Source organism: Anopheles aquasalis, chromosome Y (assembly GCF_943734665.1).
Source record: "Anopheles aquasalis chromosome Y, idAnoAquaMG_Q_19, whole genome shotgun sequence".
Lineage (NCBI taxonomy): Eukaryota > Metazoa > Arthropoda > Insecta > Diptera > Culicidae > Anopheles > Anopheles aquasalis.
Genome location: NC_064879.1, coordinates 4,647,716 through 4,668,228, shown reverse-complemented (window position 1 = coordinate 4,668,228; position 20,513 = coordinate 4,647,716). Strand labels below are relative to the sequence as shown.

At 50.0% G+C, this 20,513-nt stretch overlaps 1 protein-coding gene across 1 annotated transcript; it reads right to left on the bottom strand.

Moving 5' to 3' along the window:
* Window positions 1–6,036: 6,036 nt before the first annotated feature.
* LOC126580010 (lipase member H-B-like) lies at window positions 6,037–19,626 on the bottom strand. The gene is made up of 5 exons (XM_050243835.1): window positions 19,526–19,626; window positions 14,509–14,593; window positions 7,120–7,246; window positions 6,391–6,998; window positions 6,037–6,304 (listed from the first exon to the last, which is right to left on the bottom strand). The coding sequence occupies exons 2-5, from the start codon at window positions 14,552–14,554 to the stop codon at window positions 6,060–6,062; spliced, it is 1,026 nt and encodes a 341-aa protein (XP_050099792.1). The 5' UTR covers window positions 14,555–14,593; window positions 19,526–19,626; the 3' UTR covers window positions 6,037–6,059.
* Window positions 19,627–20,513: the final 887 nt, after the last annotated feature.

Here is a 20,513-nt window from a genome sequence, read left to right as displayed (position 1 = left end):
AGTGATCACACCGGGTTCGTCGCTTAAACGGTCGAGTCTTTTGATTCGGTCCAAAAACACTGCCCATCGTAGCTGCGTGATGGGTGATCAGAAAAATACAAATCGATACTCGTTTGATAGATTAGAAGTTTATCCAGGTAGCCCCGGAGAGTTTTTGTTAAATTTCCTATTTATCGATTTTTGGCAGATTTTTAAAGTTGAAAAAGTGATGCTTTTTGCGATTTTGCCATAAAAAGCGAACTTTACAGATTTGTTTAAAAAAAAGTATCAACAATTTTCATAAAATCTTGACGGGGCTACCTGGCAAAAAGTGTACAGATTATGTGTTAAAAGTTTCAAATCGATCGGCCCAGTAGTTTTTACGGTACGATGAGTACCGCCTTTGAAAACGTTGGTTTTTTGGAAAACGCTCTTCAAAGTAGCGAGCTGCACGGAGCCTTGTATGAAACGCGGATTTTTAAAGATCTGTGACTTGGTCAGGTTCTGGCACAAAACAAGGCATGATCAAGCAAAGAAAAAAATGTTGAATGAACTAAAAAAAAAAACAGCCATGGCATGTCGATGAAAGCTCAATTTGATCTGTAAGTCCATCTACAAGCAAACAACAGTTTTAAGGTTAAACACTTGGTAATGTGAGGGTAAGATAAACAACTTTTGTAGCTACTCTGACACACACGCGCACCAACTTCCTCTTCCGTCCGCCCGCTACGACGTACATGGTAAAAAAATAAAACAAATACAAAACAAAATGCAACCAACCAAGCTGAATACTATTTGACAGAAGGTTCGGTTGCGGGGATGGAGGAAGGCGGTTTGCAGGAAGGGAAGCCCGTGCGCCGAGCATCCAGACGCGCTCAGGGGCCGGGACCGGGACCGCGAGATCCGCGAGACAAATTTATTTATTATGGCCCTTTTTTATGCTTTGGCTGGCAGCCATTCATCCCGCTCTTCCTCCTTCTCCTCCTCCCCCTTCGGCTCTCTCGTTCGCCGTGCCGATACGATCCGGTAGGTTGGCCTGAACGCACTTGCATTCGAGAATTAGCCCCCACCCCCCCCCCGCCACCACCCCCTCGGTGGGGTCCCAACGCAGGGGCCATCAATCGTGTGGCCCCCGGTCGGTCTCTGGTCGCTTACCCGGGTTGACACATTCCACTATCGACAGTCGAATTTCACTCTTTCTCTCTTTCTCTCTCTTTTCTCCTTTTCTCTCTCTCTCTCTCTCTCTCTCTCTCTCTCTCACTAGGTTAAAGGTGCAAGGGTGCTGGCTTCCGCTTACCACAAGCCAATACAACCCCACACAGCAACCCACCCCTACTGAGGGGGATGCTGAGCACGGGGCACGGGGGCGGTGAATGAAAACAAATTCGAAACAAAGACAAAAAGGGGGTGGGGGGCTGGTGGAGGAGGAGGCCGGTGGAAAGGTCGTGACTATTTATTGGTGTGTTTGACTGGCAAAGCAAATTTATCGTCCCCGATGTTGATCGATGTGCAATAATGTGTATAAAATTTGTTTAAAACAATACCAAGTAGGTGGAGGTGGTGGTGGAGGAGGTGGAAGGCGCACAGAGAGCAACACACACTGGCATACGCCGCCCGAGTGCTGGCATCAACGAAGGTTCAACGAAAGGGGTGGGTGAGGGGGGAAGAATGGAAAAATAGTTCCAAAAGAAGAGGAAGTGGAGAGAGAGAGAGAGAGAGAGAGGGGCAGACGGGGTAGTAGCGGTTACCGATTGACTAACACATCCCCCAGAATCGTTCAGCAAATCCACCCCAACCCCCACCCCACCCCACACACCGCCAGTGACATCTGAATTGAGGGACTTCGTGCCCGTGCTGGCAGCTGGCTGAAAACAGCGTTCAGGCATGTTACCCGTCGCCGCGCACCACGTGCGCCACCCCCCCCCCCCCCCGTCCCTCCCTTCTGCTACGCATCGCGAAACGTGGGCGCGCTGGGATTTGCAAAAAAATAAAAAATATAACAAAAAAAAACCGATACCGATTACGGTGAGCGAGCAAACGAGCCGTACGGGGGATGAGAGACGGGGGTTGTGAGGCTCGTTGACACGACACCGGCAGTACAGGCTTAGGACTCATCCCCCCCCGGGGAGGGTTCGGCTTTTCAGGATAAGATTAATTTGCAAATTTCGCGCGCGCAATAATACAATAATATCTCGCCGCGAGTCCGCCGAGAGACCCATCTGCCTACAGTGAGTGCCACATGAGGTTGTGTACGTGTGCGAATGCCTGCAAGCAAGCAACAACTTCGAGTACTGTGTAAGTGCGCTTTATCCTTTCTTCCCGGACTGGACGCTAGCTGCCGAACTACCAGGTGTACAAGCTTAAAATAGCCCCTTTTTTTACACGAAAACAACACGTTTTTTAAACAGTAAGCCAAATAACAAATTATTCCAAGTGTTTTCCCGTTCTAGCTATACATTTTTCCTTCCTTTTTGGCCAATTTGTGGATACCATGCCAAAAGACATCTTCATTTAGCGAGGCAAATCTCCCGTCATGTCATTTTCTGACAACTTCATACAAATCGAAGTCGCTGCTCGGCCAGTGTGTGACCCATCGCCAAAAAGTGGTGATATGTGGAATGGCCCAGGTCCAGTTAATTAGCGGGGGGAGGTAGAACCACCCAGTTTATTGAATTCAAAAAAAAAATGGACCATTTTTGATGAGTGCGCCCATGCGTTGTCGTGCTGGAATTCATGTCTTTCGTTTGGTCTTGCGGTAGAAAATGATGGTTGGCTGGGATCTATTAAAGATTTCCAATACCACATTGTCACCAGAGGTCTTCAGAAACATTTCATATGATTTGATCGGTGATTTTTTCCAAATTAAAAGACAAAAATGGCGCTTCCCGCGAAAGCTCATTTTCAGGCACAAAACTAGACATGATTAAGCAAGCAAAAATATATGTTGTAGTGTAATATAAATTATGAAGGGCACTGATTTGCGTAACCAGGTGTCAAATAAAAACAAAAAAACGGTATGGCATGTCGATGAAACCTCAATTTGGTCTGTAAGCCCATCTATAAGAAAAGGGGCCATTTTAAGCTTGTACACCTCTGGCTAACTCCTCCGGCTAATCCTAGTTGCCAACTCCCACCGGCAAGCAAAGCGCACAAGGCTCGCCGTCCTGGCGTGCGTCCTGGCATGCGTCTTTTCCTCCATGTAACGATAATGTTTTTATAATCAACCGCTCGGCGGGTGGGCAGGCAGGCAAGCAGACGGATATGAAGGATTATTATTATTTTATTGGGCGATTGGGCGCACGCACTCCACGCTGTGAAGAGCACACACACACACACACATGGCACAGGTCACACGGCTACTATTTGATGCTAGATTGTTGTTGGACGACGACAGCGACGACAGCGTGCGCGCCCTTTCCGTTTGCGACGAATACCACTTGACTGCCCGTGGGGTGGAGGGGTGGAAGGTAACAGGGAGGACCACGAAATGTAAACACGAGTCTCCTGCTCACTCACTGCGGGAGGTACACGGGAACGTTGGCAGCTGTTGTCGGGAGAAGGAGAAGGAGGAGAAGGAGGAGGAGAAGATGGGACGCCACCACCACGCTAATGAGCAGGCAGCAGGCCATACACACCACCCCCACCCCCTCCCCCCCGGGTCATGGTCCCAGCATGTGAAGTCTCCCACGCCGCTCTTCTCTTCTGTAAAGTGAACCCTTCGTCCTTCGTAAAACAAAAAAAAAATGTCAAGAGGGGGTCCTGGTTCAAAAACCGGGGACCGAGCCCACCGAGCAAATTTGTGGGGGGGGGGGGGGGTGGAGGGGGAATATTTTAAAGGAATACCCACCAGAGCGCGACAGACCCGAAATGTTGTGCCGTGCGTCAGAGTTCTGTGATCTGCGCCACACGAAGAAAAGGGGTAGCACCCCACCCAAGGGAAGAGGGTGAAGGGGAGGGTGTGATGCCTCGCATTAGCATAATGGCTTAGAGTACTACACAGTGGTTCCGGCGCACCCACCGCACACCGCAAGACGACGGCACGGGACAGTAGAGGCGGTGCGGTAGGCGGTGCGCAAACAAACACACCGTCATTATGGTAAACACTGACACCCGGCGCGGCTGTTGCGGCTGTCATAACGGTGCGGATTGACTTTCAATTGGTAGTTTTAGTGGTTAGGGGCCGGCGGAGTGTCAGTTCTGTTGGGTTCTGCCGTGGAGTGGTGGACATTATTGGTGGAGGATAAGCGGCACAACGTGCCACAGGCCACAGATTCATCTTGTTGCTCATCTGTTTCCTGTTTCCTGTTTTTTTTTTGCTGTTTCATCTTTGTATCAAGTCGCAAAGCTGCAAGGGTTGAAAGGTCCTGCGAAGAGATATACGTCATCTACCGCTTCACGGGCAGTAGTAGTAGTAGTAGTAGTGGTACGTGCCCTAGATGAGGTAAGCCCTGCCAATAGATGAGGAAGAAGATCCTTCCAATTCCACGCTCGTTAACATCTGTTAATTATAAATGACACCCCCACCCCCTCCCTCTCCCTCTCTCTCTCTCTCTCTCTCTCTCTCTCTCTCTCTCTCTCTCTTGTGTAATTGAATTTCACCTCGATGTTACCGATCAATGCGCCAGCGAGTGCAGGAAGTGGTCGTGGTGTAAAAGGGTAAAAGTTTCTGCTCCAGGTTGTTCGCAGGCAACCGGCTGGCACTCAAATTAAGCTGTCAAAACATGGCCCACACACTCGCTCGCACACGGGCGCTCCAAGCAGTTAGGGGGTTTTGATGACGATGATGATGATGATGATGATGATGATGATGATGATGGAGTCACCAGCCACCACCAGGATGGATGGATGGATGCATGGATGGTACGTGACGGGCAGCAAAACCAGGCATTGAACGCATTAGCGCCCTGCTCACCTGGCCATCACCGGCTGTGGCTTCATTTTCCGGCTAATTAATCAATGAATTAATGATCCCGGTGAATTTACGATACGGTACGCGGTGACCTTCGCTCTCGGTGCCGCGGTACTGTCGGCCGGGATGAGGACACACTCCCGCCCTCTTTTAGCAGGCCATCGCTCGAGAGGAATCTGCACTCCCTAGTTTCGGTTTTTTTTTAAAAAAAAGGCAAATATCTACATCTCTAAAAAATTTCATGCATTCAGGGGTTCAATATTTTAATTACCTTGGAGGGGGAGGGGATAGAAGGGATGTATTAGCTACGTAATGACTGCTTTTCTTTCCCCCATGCACTTCGGTATTTTCGGGCCAAAAAAGGCCCGTTTTTTGACAATTTTTTGTGACGTAACAATTCTACTTTAGTTTTTCAAGTAAATGACATAATAATGTACAGCTTTTGAAGAATATTTGGTATTGTTTTGAGCAACATTCATTGAAAAATGAATCCATGCCATCAAATTTAGGCAGTCGTGTCTTCGAAAAGATACTTTTTCTCCGGTGCCCATCGTAGCTGCGTGACGGGCCATCAGAAAAATACAAATCGATATTCGTTTGAAAGATTATAAGTTTATCTAGGTAGCCCCGGAGAGTTCTGGTTGATATTCTAGTTTTTCGGTATTTGGCAGATTTTTAAAGTTGAAAAAGTGATGCTTTTTGCGATTCTGCCAAAAAGAAACGAGCTTTACATAATTGTTTAAAAAAAAGTATCAACAATTTTCATGATATCTCGACGGGGCTACCTGGCAAAGAGTGTACAGTTTATGTGTTGAAAGTTTCGAATCGATCGGCCCAGTAGTTTTTACGGCACTGGATGGGCACCGACTTTGAAAACGTTGTTTTTTTTTTTGGGAATCGCTCTTCAAAGTATCGTTCAAAAATCTGTATCTTTGTCCGTTTTTCCTCGATTGATCCAAAACTTTTAAACAATACTCTTGAAAGGATCAGCATTCAGGGAAGAATGTTAAAAACATGTGTCACAAAACAAAAAATTATATACCGAAGTCCCCCCTTATTTAGCCATGAAAACTTCTGTTACAAACACGCCCGTCGGAGTTGCCCTACTCTGACAGCCCGGCAAACCAAAACAGTACACCATGGACGTGTTTTTGTTTTTCTAACAAACAATTTATTCGCGAACCGTCCGCGAAATGGTGCGTGCATACGGATAGACCGTCTTGTCAATCGCGACGTACAGTGCCCCGGACGCTTTCTGGCTGTTGAACAGCCCAAAGTCGTCCCGGGTGCCGGTACTGCAGTCGTTCCGCTTGAAGCTGTAGTACGACGAACAGGTGGTGCCCTCGAACACGTTCTGGCGATCTAGCGACGCCCGGAAGTACTCGACCGCCTTGAAGTGGCTGCAGATGAACTGCACTGTGGGCGCGTTCGGAGAGAGAGAGAGACGGATTAGCTATCCAGAAAAGGATAAGGAGGAGGGTGCGGAGGGCTACGGTACGTACGGTAGGCTTTGGTGGTGTCATTGTTGACGAGCGGGAACTCGCAGCCGGGCTGCGGGCTTGCCCCACTGTTGGCGTAGTAATCTTCGTGGCCCAGGTTCATCGTCGTACCGATGATGTTCTTGTCCGTGTGGATCGCCTGTACGAAGCGTGCGTCCGTCCGATCGAGCCGCCGATCCGTCGACACCGGGATCGGTTTGGTGAAGGCCGGTCCGGCCGGATCCAGCCCGATAATGTGCGGTACCCGGCCGCCAAGGTACGCGCCCGCGATGCCACTAATGTGCGCCCCCATACTGTGGCCGACCAGCGTCACCTGGTTGAGGTCGAAACCGCGCGCCACCAGCGACTGCACGAACTTGCCCAGATACCGGCCCACCTTGGGTGTGTTGCGGGCGGCCAGATTGTACTCGACCAGTGCCAGCGGGCTCCAGTCGACCGCACAGATGTTACCACCGATCAGCCGGATGTAGTCGGTCACCGTTTGCTTCACCCACGTCCGGTTGACGTTGTCGGTCCAGCCGTGCGTCAGCATCAGCAGTGGCTTAGACGGGTCAAGCTTCTGCCCGATCAGCGGATCGTCCACGTACGCCTGCACGTACTCCGGTTGATTGCTGCAAATCGGAACGATCGAAAGGTGTTGGTGTTGATGGTGCGGATCGTTCGTGATGGTGGTAGTGGTGGTGGTGATGGTGGTTTGTTTTCGGGTCTTCGCCGGCCCATTTTGTCACTTACGTGGTGGCACACCAGAATGTTACGTCCGTGCTGACGTCATTGGTGCCAAAGAACAGCTGCGACAGGGTATTGCCGAACGCACCGATCACGGTGCCTAACCGGTTTGCCAGCAGATCGTCCTGGTCCGCTGTAACAAGGGGGAGACAATGAGAAAACGATATAGAGAGGAAGAGAGAGAGGAAGAGCGAGAGAGAAATCCAATAATCCGAGACCTGTAGAAGGAATACTCGTTTCGAAAACTGATAAACAGTCATTGAATATTGCTTCGAATATGCCACTGCATTCGATAACTAATCCCACTGCTCCTCTAAATTCAACATCTTTCAATGCCTCAATTGGACATCCTTTTATGCTTCACACATATACACATGAACTGCTCTTAATTTCTGTTCGAATTGTCCTGGAATCTCTTGGGAAAGTGTGCCAGGAGAGTAACTTCAACTTCAACCGTAAAGATGTCCCCGGAAAAACAGTCGGATCATGTATCCTTTGCAAAGCTTAGGCCCCTGCCGAAACGGGAGGCGCCACAGCAAAGACAGCTAAAGAGCAAGCAGAAACACAGCCAAACAGATCCAGTAATCGTAGAAAAAAAAGTTCAGTGAGTCACAAAGTACCTTAAAAAATGTAAAGACTGAGAAACACTGAAAGTGCACACATGTATTCGTGGATAACTACTTCATCTTAAGGGGGGGGCTTCGGTAATTTTTTACCAAAACATGTATCATTTTTGACGATTTTTCGTGACGAAACTATTCAACTTTATTCATTCAAGTGTACGTCGTATTACACTGCAACTTTTCAAGAATATTTGGTTCTATTTTGGGAAGGATTGATTAAAAACTTCATCCATGGCATCATATTTCTTATGGTGCGTCTGCGAAAAGATACTTTTGACGGTGCCCATCGTAGCGACATGACGGGTCATCTGAACTGTACAAATCGATGTTCGTTAGAAAGATTATAAGTTTATCTAGGTAGCCCTGGAGAGTTTTTGTTCAATTTCCTATTTTTCGATTTTTGGCAAATTTTTGAAGTTGAAAAAGTGATGCTTTTTGTCATTTTGCCTAAAACCACGGTTTTTAAAGATTTGTTAAAAAAAAAGTATCCACAATTTTCATGATATCTCGACGGGACTTCCCAGTTAAGAGTGTACATTTTATGTGTAAAAAATTTCAAATCCATCGATATGGTAGTTTTTACGCTACGATGGGCACCGACTTTGAAAACGTTGGTTTTTCGGGAAACGCTCTCCAAAGTATCGTTCAAAAATCTGATTTTCAAAAATCTGTATCTTTGTCAGTTTTGCTTCGATTGATGCAAAACTTTAACGCAATGTTCTTGAAAGGATACGCTTTCACGGAAAAATGCTGAAAATATGTGTCACAAAACAAAATTAAATACCGAAGGCCTCCCCCCCCCCCCCGTTAAAGGATCGAACTTTTGCCCCACGACATTCGCACGGCAAGGGTGGCACCGCAGGTCAATCCCAAAGGATACCCGCGAGCACGCCCAAATGCTAGTGATCGAAGCGATCGCCAACGGTTCGTTGTTCGTTCGTATTCCAAGGCAACAAGCACACAGTGATCGAAATCCCGAAGGACATCGACATTGGAAAAAAAGAAGAAAAAAAAAGGCATGTGGAACCGACTCGTTGTGCCTGAAGGCCACAAGTGGGTATAGATCGATATCATCACGAGCATGATGCTATATTGGCTTTATCGGCCCCTGGTAGAGAGGATCGTGATTGCATTGCATTGCCGTCTCAAGCGCGCACCCGAACTGGCGCGGCGTGAATAGTGTCGATGACCAGTTCTCGCATTCCCAGCCAACCAGTGGGGGGTCAGCACTCCAAACTCCGAGCTCGGGTTGGTTGGGTTGGCAAGCAATCGAACCAATCGAACCGCTCGAACCCGGTCCCGGTGTCGAGCATCTTAGACCGGTGTTTCGATTCCCGGAACCCGGACTCCATAGTGGAGTCAGCGAGCCAGCCAGCCAGCCAGCCAGCCAGCTAGCCAGCAACGCGGCAAACGAGGCAAGGCAAGCGGCACTATTGCCACTCATCCCATGGTTCCACCGTTGGTTCGGTTGGTGGTTCGACTATTTTTCAATTTTCCGCCCCCCCAACCACCCCGCACCCCCCCGGGGATCGTTGGTACCACCCGTGATGGAATGCAAATTTTCCGCAAACAAAACTTCGCTAGAGAACACGGCCTCGACATCCAGTCCAGTCCCGGGGGGGGCCGAGGCCTTCCCATTACCCCATTGTACTTGTGTTTTATTTTATGTTTTTTTTTCCCGCTTCAGCTGCACACATACAAACGCACGGGTCGCCCACAGATCACACGGTTCGCGGTTCGCTGCTGCACTGCACCTTCTCAACTGGGGGGGGGGGGGGGGAAACGGATCGGACCACGGAGGAGGAGATGAGCCACGACAACGTCACTTCCAGTCGCCATTCCTCGGGGGAGTGGTACTCTAAAAGGGGGCGTTGGAACGAGAATTCGAAACGGAGGGAGACAACAGAGAAGCAGAAGCAGAAGCAGAAGCAGAAGAGAGAAAAAAAAAATACCCTCCATGGAAATGTGTAGCCGATGACCCTCAACGGGCACAACGCGGCGTCGTTGTTGGGCGAAATGGGGTACCACGAATGCGGTCCTTGCAATGCCTGTTGCCGGTGCATTGTGTCCCAGGGGGTCCCAATGGTCCGGCCAGCTCCACCGCCATCCGCCGCATCGATTATCGATTTCCCCGCGGTTGTTGGCAAAAGGCGTTGCCGTTGTTGTGTTGCCTGGGTTCCTGGGAACTCCGGTTGCCAGATCACCAGGCCAGGCCAGGCAGCCAGGGAGTGAGTGAGTGAAAAATGGCACATCACATGCACGGACGCGAGAGCGCCCCCCCTGAGTGCCCCTGGGGTCAAGATCGAAAGATAAAGAGGACCCCGCGCCCCGTGGGGATGCAGGTCTCGCACGCTGGAATGTCCGTGCATCCGTTTTTCATTTTCAGCCGTTGGGCGATTTTTCTTCTGCTGTTTTTTTGGTTTTTTGTTTTTTTTTTTATTTTGGCAGCCAAATGGAAGAACAATAAAGGTGGCACAAAAAAAGTGGTGGTGGGGGTGGGGGGAGGACAAGGGGGGTGGGCTGTGACAAGAGATGACGACTACAAAACAGACCAGGATCGATCCAGGATCTCTCTCTCTCGCTCTCTCTTTCTCTCGCTTTGGAGAAGAGAGAGAGAGAGAGAGATAAAATGGGAGAGCCTAGTGTAGCCGGGGGGGAGGAATGAGATATCAGGTCGCAGGCAGCTAAACGGCCTGACACGATTAATAGCTTCCAACCCCCTCCCACACCCACCCTCCCAAACAGCACACACGTCGTGCTTGTAATTGCTCACCCCCCCCCCCTCCGCACCGGAGAGGAACACAGAGCGTCAATGGGGAACTGGGGATTGCATAGGAAAACTCCTCCTCCTCCTCTTCCTCCAGTCAGCCAGATTGTGTTCGTCCACTCGAGCTGGTGCTAATTACTTCTCGCCTCACTCACGCGCCGTTATTCATCGTCAATCGATCGCACGCACACACGGGGAGTGGACCCCCCAAGAATGGGTGGGACCATTTTTCTTCCAACGAAACCTTCGCTTGCTACGCAAAAGGAGCACGTCTAGCCGGCGTTTGGTTTGGGATCTTATTAGTTATGGTTTCCGCCACGTGATTGTTAGTTCATCAGCACTGTACCGGGGCAATGGGGAGGAAAGGGGGAGGGGGAGGGTGTTGTCTGGGTTCTGATCGTGGGCCCGGTGCAGCCCGTACGCCCATAACTTATGCTTGCTTCATTTGAATTTAATAAATCAACCGAGCCAGCAGCAGCAGTATGATTAATCCTCGTTCCGCGAGGAAACAGCTCTCGCGATTAGCTGGAGGTCCGCCAGTTGTTGCAGCACCAGCAGCAGCAGCAGCAGCAACAGTGCGTGCTTGCGTACAGTGCCGGGCACAAATAAAAACGACTTTGATCTACATTGCTTCGAAATTGTTACGTTTCGGCAGGTAACAATTATGTGTCTATTTTTATGCTGCAGAAGAAAGCCTGCAGTTTATTTTGGCATATGATTTCATGAATTTCCATTCAGCATAAATCAGTAAATTGAAGTTCAAGTTAGAAGCTCCAGTTTAGAGTATGACACAAAGAAAAATTCCACCTTACAAAAGCAGTCCTGAAATTATTATTTTTTAACTGATCTTGGATTTTCCTTTGTTATTAGTTTGCAAAAATAGTTAATTGTTGATTGAAGCCGTTGTTTGGGAGTAAATGTACCGGAAAAGGGACTAGTTTCTGTATCCCAAAAGATGTGTCGAAAATACCTCTTCTGTTTGTAATCTTCACGTTCGGGGTTTTTTTTTTTTCAAAGATTATACAGAGCGTAGAATAGCTATAAAGTACGGGATTAATCGATAAGTCTTACAGGGAATTGTATGGAAATATTTAAATTATGGAAGCGCCAGTTATGGAGCAGTCAAGCGGCAACCATACGCACGCAAGTACAGTAAAACTATCCCAGCAAAATGAAAGCATCCTTGAATCACCTTCCACCTTCTTCAACGAGTGTTATAAGTATCGATTTCTAACCGGAACAAATTTTGCGGCATTTCTAACTATGTGCTAAAAAGCTATTTCACTAAGAAGAAATACCTTATCGACCAAGCGAAAGCGATAAACTAGACATACCTCACGAAAATAAAATGTTACAAGTCGCTCACCGTTTAGAAATGAATTGTTTGGTTTAATGAATTTAAATTTGAGGTCTTGGGCCACAACTCGTGGCTAAAAACGGTGCCCAAAAGCGATGAAACTGCCCCGGAAAGGAAATGTCATACTTTGGCGGTAGTTTCACGTAGTTTTGGTAAGGTAACATATGGCCAAAATTCAAAGAACTACGACCACAGATGGTTTTGGATCGCTTTTGGAGGAGTAAGTGTTGAGTAATTGAGTCAGGAAAAATGGTGATTTAAGTAATGTGGTGCAACGGACCCATTTATCCTTCGGTTGAATCAATTTAAGGTAATGAAATCGCCTGCCCGGAGCCTCATTTCACACTCTTCAATGAAACTGAACTATTTTAGAGGTCAAGCTGTAAATATTGAGTGTAACCTACAGGCAATTAATTATTATGAAGCACTTAATGGATGAATGGTGCAGTTCGGGTTCACAGTACCCAAGAAAACTGATAGTTAGCATTCCAAGATGTCTCCAATCACTATTACCAGATAACTAGCAAATGTTTCATTACAATAACTTTTCTTACAGTTATGCATTGAAACCATGAAGTGGATTTTTTGTTTGTGCCATACCCTAACCAGGAGATTCTAACTTGAAATTTAATTTACTAATTTATGCTGAATGCAAATTCATTAAATCATATGCCAAAATAATAACTACAGGCTTTCTTCTGCAACATAAAAATAGACACATAATTGTTACATGCACAAACTTAACCCCTTCGGAGCACTGTAGATGATTGTCGTGAGTGGATTTTTATTTCTGCCCGGCACTGTATGTGTTGCGGTGGCGTGGAACGCAAGGACGAGTCCAGTGCATTCTCTTGCCACCCTGGCTTGGTGCTACCTGAGCAGCACCACTGCGATGGCAAGGAAGCACACCTGTGCAAGTAATATCGTGCAAACACACACGTAGCCAGTCACAAACACACCCATAGATACTATCATTGTCTTCGAGAGGAAAGATGTGGCACAGAACGGCCATAACGGACGACGTGGCATTCCGCTCACGTCCGCGAAAGGACTTCATCCACCCCCCCCGCAACCGGTCGCTCCTCGGCAGGCTCATCAAACTTTGAATGATTTCCCCCTCCCCCACACCCCCTCTCTTCTCCCCTCTCTTTCTCGCTCGCTCTCCCTGTCACTGGCAAAGCGGGGGGGGAAAAAAAAAGTATTGCTCACTTCCGTCCAACGAGCATCCAGCATCATCTTGATGGGCCTTCTTTGGTGCGTGCACTACACGAACTTGTCGGTGGCGTCATGCACACACACCCAGACACACACGCGCACCCAGAACACTACAGCTCAAAACGAACCACGGCGGCACGGCACGTCCTTCTCTCTCTCTCACTCACAGCCGCAGGACCATGCGCCTGCCAGCATGCAATTTGTGTATCACGTCGTCGTTTGGCAAGCGAGCGCTCATGCGTTGATATGCGGCTGCTGCTGCTGCTGGTGCTGCTGGTGCTGCTGGTGCCGGGCGACGAGAAATTGAAAACACGAAACGGCAACGGCACCATTCGCCTCGCAATCTAACGGAAACAGTTTGTTTCTCGTTTCTCGTGGCGTCCGTGCACGCTCGCGCCCACACACTCACATTGGTGTCCTACGAATAAGTGCATCAAATCCCCCCCACCCCCCCCTCCTCCTCCTCCACGCGGTGCCCTGGCACTTGGTGAGCGCTCGCTCGCTCGCTCGCTCGCATACTTGTAACACTGAGGTGCCGTAACCGTAGCAATACCGCAGATCCAGCCCACTGTGGTGGTGCAGAATCTAGGCAAATCGCAGAGATTCCAGAGTGCCAGGACATCAGCGGTGGACAAAGCGTCCGAGATTTAGCGCAAACGGGCGCTGATGCTCATGGATGATGATGATGATGATGCTGCTGCTGATGGCTTGGGCGCTGATAGCTCCCATTTTACACCGCGACCACCGGGTCGGCGCCTCTCACTCGCTCCTACCCCTCTGGTTTGATTTGACGACCACTCCATTAGCGTCACGGGCGTGAAGGGATAAGCGGGGCTAGCGGTGCCCGCTTGTCAACTGTCAACTGTCACTTGGTCCGTTGGTCTGACCTCATTAAATGCTTGGGGGGGGGGGGGGGAGCGGGGGGGGGGTCCCTCCGGTCGGGGTGCCAGGAGCCAGAGAAGCTCGGCCATCCCAGGACCATCCAAAGGCATCCTAGAGCGCGCGCTCGCGTGTTCATGCGTGCTCTCGTGCTACGGTGGACGCCCCCGCGCGCGGTCTGGTTTGCTCGGTCAGCTGGATGAATTTAACAAGCGGGCGCGGCCCAGCAGCAGCAGCCCAGATACGCCAGATCTTGAAGATAAAAAAAAAAAAAAAAAAAAAAAAAAAAGAGGGAGGAAGCTAGCGCACCACGACCCCCCTGGTGAAGCGATCCCTGTTAAGGAAGTCACAGATTGACACAGTCCGGCACCGGCACTGGGGCACGGAAAATGGTTTTCGGAAAAAACGTGGAGCGAATTTTCCACGACATTTTCTTCGCCGCTCCCCGGTTTAATTGGCCTGTTGGCACCGGGTGGTGGTGGTGGTGGGCCGGTCGGTCGGTAGTAAAGTGAGTGTGATCTGTGACCATCGATCGATCCTGGTAGGATACTTACGCAAAAACGACAGCAAATCGTCCTGTCTCGCACTGTAGCTGACCATCTCTTCCGGCGACAGGTTCGGGGCACTGTTATAGTAGTCCTGCCGGAGCGATGTAGGGAGAAAAAAGAAGAAGAAAGAGAGATAAAGAATCCAGTAAACAAATGCCAAATGTGAGAGAGCAAGCAATTGTGAGCTACGAAAGTGAGATGTGACGCGTCCACGCAAAGCATAATAAAGTGCGGTGTGTGGTTGCACTTTAGCACAGCGCGGTGTGATCTCTTTTCGAGTCAGAATCGAACGCTCACACCCAGGGCTGGTGGAGGGGCGCCCCCAAATTCGTTGTGAGTTTGGATGTGGCTTGAAAAAAATTCAAAGGCAACAGAATGTAAAATACATTCTTTAATTTTGCCCCACGTATTTTTTGGGCCTTGCAATTCCCAAACTTTCGTGAACCTATTGGCTATTGGCGTGAAGAAATGCAGTCAGCATGCCCTATTGACATAAGATATTCCATTAAGGGGCCAGATTTCTGGTTCTGCGATGCAAAGCGGCATCTTAAGGGGTTTCGGTATTTAACTTTTTTATGTGACACATACTTTTAACATGTTTCCCTGCAAGCTGATCCTTTCAAGCACAGTGTGTAAATTTTTTAGATCAATCGAAGCAAAACTAACAAAGATACAGATTTTTGCACGTCTGTGTTTCATACGAAGCTCCATGCAGCTCGCTCGTGCCCATCCAGTACCGTAAAAACTACCGGGCCGATCGATTCGAAATTTTTAACACATAATTTGCACACTCTTTGGCAGGTAATTTCGTCGAGATTTCAGTGAAATTGTTGATACCTTTTTTTTAAACAAATCTTTAAAAATCGTGGTTTAGGGAAAAATTGCATAAAGCATCACATTTTCCAACTTAAAAAATCTGCCAAAAATCGAAATATTAGAAATTCAACAAAAACTCGACGGGGCTACCTAGATAAACTTATATTCTTTCAAACGAGTACCTGTTTGTACTTTTCTGATGACCCATCATGTAGCTACGATGTGCACTGTCTTTGGTGCAAATCGAAAGACTTGGCCCTTGTTATTTAAGCGACGAACCCGGTTTGATCACTGTGATCACTTTTTCAACTTCAAAAATCTGGCAAAAATTCAACAAAAACTCGACGGGACTACCTAGATAAACTTATAATCTTTCTAACGAGTATCGATTTGTATTATTCTGGTAACCGATCACGCAGCTACGATGGGCACCGGAAAAAGTACCTTTCCGCAGACGCACCTTCATAAACTTGATGCCATGGATGAAGTTTTGAATAAATCTTCCCCAAAATCGAACCAAATATGCTTCAAAAGTGGTTATTTAATATGCCATTCACTTGAAAAAATAAGAGGGGAAGAATACTTAACAAAAAATCACCAAAAATGAGCTTGCACTACACGGAAAGAACGCGCTACAGTTGACAAAAACTGAAAGGGGTTGGCCCGTTAATACAGTGTGCCCAGGACACCCCTCGCGAGGCTAAAGACGGCCCTGCTCACACCACGATCGCCTAACGCGCGCCCCTCCCAACGTCATTGGACACCAATACGGCCCGATATGGCATTCTGGCGATGGTGTTAAGGTAAAGAAAAAAAAATGAAAGCCAAAACACACACACAGAACGAAAAAAAGCTCTACAGTCGTACACTCCATAGTGTTTCCGGCGACAGATCGGGCACCCGGTTCACTAGCCCGGTCGGCAGGACGACTAGAACGTTCGCTACGCTCTCCACCCCCCCGTCGCTCCCCATCACGTCCCAGCCCACCTCCATCGTTTCTCTAGCGGAAGGAGTGGCAATGTATTTCCGGGTAATAAAAAACCATTACACCCGCTCTCTCTCTCTCTCTCTCGCTCTCCTCCTCTTGCTTCAATTCCAGGTTACGTTCTTTGCTCTCCACCACTTACCAGTGCACCATCTTTAATATTAAACGGATTATCCCCACCGTCGCTTCCGCTCCAGGCCACTCCCCACAGTACAGTAGGAGACGCCCCCCCCCTTTCCTCCATCCCCGCACACCCCATTCTCTCGGTGAGAAGCGCGGGAGAGAGAGAGAGAGAGAGAGAGAGAGGGAAGCGTTGACCGGAACAGGTACAGCACGCTACCGCGTGGATAGTGGCATTCGTGTAAATCGCTTTCTATTACTTCTACGCCGCACGATGGCACGATGACAGCAGGGACAGGGAGTGGGGGGTGGTGGGGGTGAGGGGAAGAACTGAGAGCAGTCAACACCCCCAGGCAGAGGCACACAGGCGCTTCACGTTCACGCTAAATGATGTATTAGGATGACAATGGACAATATTATCGATGCGGAGCTGCTCCACTGGGTGGGGCACCCCGACCGATGGGGGTGAGAAATGGCCGTCCCGGCGAAGAAGCGAACGAACGATCGCTGCAGGATTCAAAGATGCCACCGTAAAGAGAGAAGGCAGGAGAAGAGAAGGGGCAAAAAGGTAGGGAGCGGGAGAGATGAAATTTGACAGTGGTGTCCCTTCTTTCCCCGCTGTTTTTCGCCTCCCCCCCCCCCTCATCAGAGACACAGAGAGAGAGAGAGAGAGAGAGAGAGAGAGAGAGTCTCTCCAGTCCAGCCACTCCGAGTGGCCACTCCCGTGAGAGCCCGGTGGATCCGGCGGGTGCACGGATAAATGATCACGATTACCACACAGCACCGCCACGCCACCCCACGTCCCGCCAGCGTTGGTTTGTGTGAGGTTAAGAATTGTTCACCCCTTCTACACCCCTTCCACTACCACCCAGACACGCACACCCCGGTTCGTTGTCTAGAATCCCGATCGATATCCCCATTTTGGGTTGGGTTGGCTGGCTGGCACCCAACGGGATCCCAACCTGTTGGCAACGCCGAAGATGACGAAGCAATTCTTAAAATCCAACAATAAAAAAAGAAAAAAAGCCCAGGGACTCCCGCAGGGGGGGGGGGGGGGGGGTGGTGAAACTGGGGAACGTGATGGATGGATGGTGGCCCCGAGGCGGCGGAAGGCGAGAAGGCGACGTTCAATAAAAGGCTAACCTGGTGGACCACCTGGAACCACAGCGCCACCCCCCCACCAACCATTCCGACCACGGCTGACAACGGGTGGTTGATCGCAGACATGGGGGGGGGGGGGGGGGGGGAAGGCGGTCTGTGGTGCTGGATGGCGAGGAGTGAAGGATGAATGAATGAAAATAAATTGCAATATTTCCAGATAATAAGACGGTTCCAGCACACCAGCACACACAGGGCAGCTAGTGGCACTGGAGTGGGGAGGGAGTGAGGGGGTGTTTCTGATTTATAATGCCAACACCGGCGCGAAAAAGGGTGGGGGGGGGGGGGGACGACGACATGCTTTATAGCCGTGCACAGTGTACTCGTCTGCAGCACCCCACCCCGCCCCCCCCCCCCCCACCCCCTTTCACCGACTGCACGAAAGATGAGCCTCGGCTTCTCGTTATTGCTTTACCTTTGTCTCTATCCTCGCTCTCTCGCTCGCTCGCTGGCTGCTGGAACTCCCTATCGGAACGGTATCCTTTCGGTCGGTAGTGGAGCCATATGCTCCGAAAGTTAGCAGTTAGGGCGCCCGTGCTCGGAGTAGTTTCACCCCCCCCCAATGAACCCTACCCCTTGAGGGCATCTCCGGGAATTTCCAAGTATCCTCGCATAAACTGGACCTTGAGAAGCGGGTACACTGTCGCCCTCATCACTCATCGCGCCATACCGGGCACGCACCCTGAGACACACCCCCCCCCCCCACTGGACGACACGGGGGTTGCAAATTGATAGGGGGTAAGTCAGGTCTGCTGGGATCTCGCCGGCCAAACAAAGCTAAACCGCTATTAAGGTCGCATTGAATTCGATTACTTGCTAACGGGCTAGCTGGGGCACACATCAGATCGTCCCGGACACACACACATGCACACACAGGGCTGAGGGTGGTCCCGTGGACCTGGAGGTGATCGGGACGTGCCATCAATCTGAGAATTGACAGTATTCCATCACATCCCATCCGTTCAGTGAGTCCGGGTTCATACAACGGCACTGCTACTGCTGCATCTGTGGCCCCCGACTCTCTCCTAGCCATCCATCCATCATCAGCTCAGCCCGGAAGCCCCGTTAAACCATCCCCAACGACGCCCCTACTGGCATCCCGGGGGGGCTGAACGAGTAGATTCACTCTCTTGTCTCACCGCTGACTAGCAAAACTCGGTCCTAACCCGCCCCACAACAATACCCTCCTCCCCCTCCACCCCCACCTAGCCCCTAGTGGAGGGCTCCCCTTCCAGTTTCCCCCCCCCCCTTGAATCAATCATGGAAACATATTCAATAACTGTCACGGGTTTTATTACATTCCATGCATTTCCCGGCCACTCCGGTCACAGCCAGGTGCGACAACAGGTGCGACCTGCAACCCCTCCCGGGGGTGGGCACCCTTCCGCCCGGCCAGGGGAAAAATTCTACCGTAAATCGGCCATTTCACCACACCACAATGACATTTGCATGACCCGGGGGGCCCGGAGGACGGGGAAAACGAAAATTGCTGCAGCAGCAGCAGCTGGATTTGTTCTAACCTGTTTTTGGAGGGCGAACCGCCCCCCCCCCCACCCGGTTGGTTTAATGTATTGTACAATCTGTACAGCACTGCTCCTATCTTCTCCTTTTCGCCACCTACCGGGGCGGGGGAGGGGGGGTGCTACCGAAGGGGTGGAATCTAATTTCAAACAAACGAAAACCTGTAACGGAATGCCAGTTTGTCCGCCCCCCGGTGAACTTAGCGGATAAATGGGGTGTGGGGGGGGGGGGGGGGGGGTGGGTGGGACAGCTTCGTGGCCAGCACCCGGCACGCCACGCCGTCGGATCCGCTTGCCCGGGCCCGGGAGAATGTTTTTAAAATTGAATTCCAAGCCACCAATGCATTCAACCTCACCGAAGTGAACCCTTTCCAACCCCCCCTCCGTGCTCCCCCTCCTTGCGCCCCTTTGCGCGAATACTCACCGGGCTGTCGTAGCGCTGGGCGTCGTACGGTGCCGCCAGAACGGTCAGCGCCAGCAGTAACGTGTTGGCCAACACCACAGCACCGACCACCACGGGTGACATCATTGTGACGTGAGAGAGAGAGAGAGAGTGGCAGGGGGAACGAGCGGTGAATGATTTGTTCTCTCCTTCTGGCTAGCGGAACCGCGACGCGTTTTGATTTATGCCGATTCGGTGGCGGCAGCAACAACAACAAACGCGAACGCTCCGACACTCCAAGGCGGGGATCCGACACTCCAGGAAGCTCAGGGGCCACACACACAAACACACACACAGGGGGAGATTCGTGGCAATTGGCGTGGAGTCCTCGTTTTTATCCTCGTTTTCCTCGTATCCTTATGTTTTGTTTGATGCAACGCCGGCGCCAGACACCAACTAAAGCGTACACCGTACACTTTCTCGATGTTGCAATGGGGGGGGCCGCGAAAGGGTGGTGAGTTCCTGTTTGAACCGAGCAGCGCTGCGCTTGTGATAGTAGCGGGGGGGTCTGTTGATTGTGACTTTGAATCCTACGGAAAGCAAAAAAAAAAAAAGGGGAGAAGAAAGAAAGAAGAAGGGAGAATAAGAAAACAGAAACAGGCAAAACGAATTGCGACCCGAAAAACTTAACACCCCGCGAAGAGGCGAACAACATTCAGACAGACGCCGAGATTGAGACGCTCCGCAAACGTGACGAGACCAATTGCCACCAAATTAGGGGGCCGCCGCTAGAAGCCCGGTCATAAATTCAACACCAAGAACGTCGTTATCATAGCACACAGCACCATACACAGGAGTAAAGGCTCGTCTTACTAGACTCACAATTGAATTTCACCGAACACTACAATAAAATAATGTGCAAGGCTAGCAACATGGTTGGGTTCAGCAAAAAAAAAAAACATTTAGCTACCACTTTCACGATCCTTATACCATTAAAAACGCTTTATAAAACTTTCGTTACACCCTATTC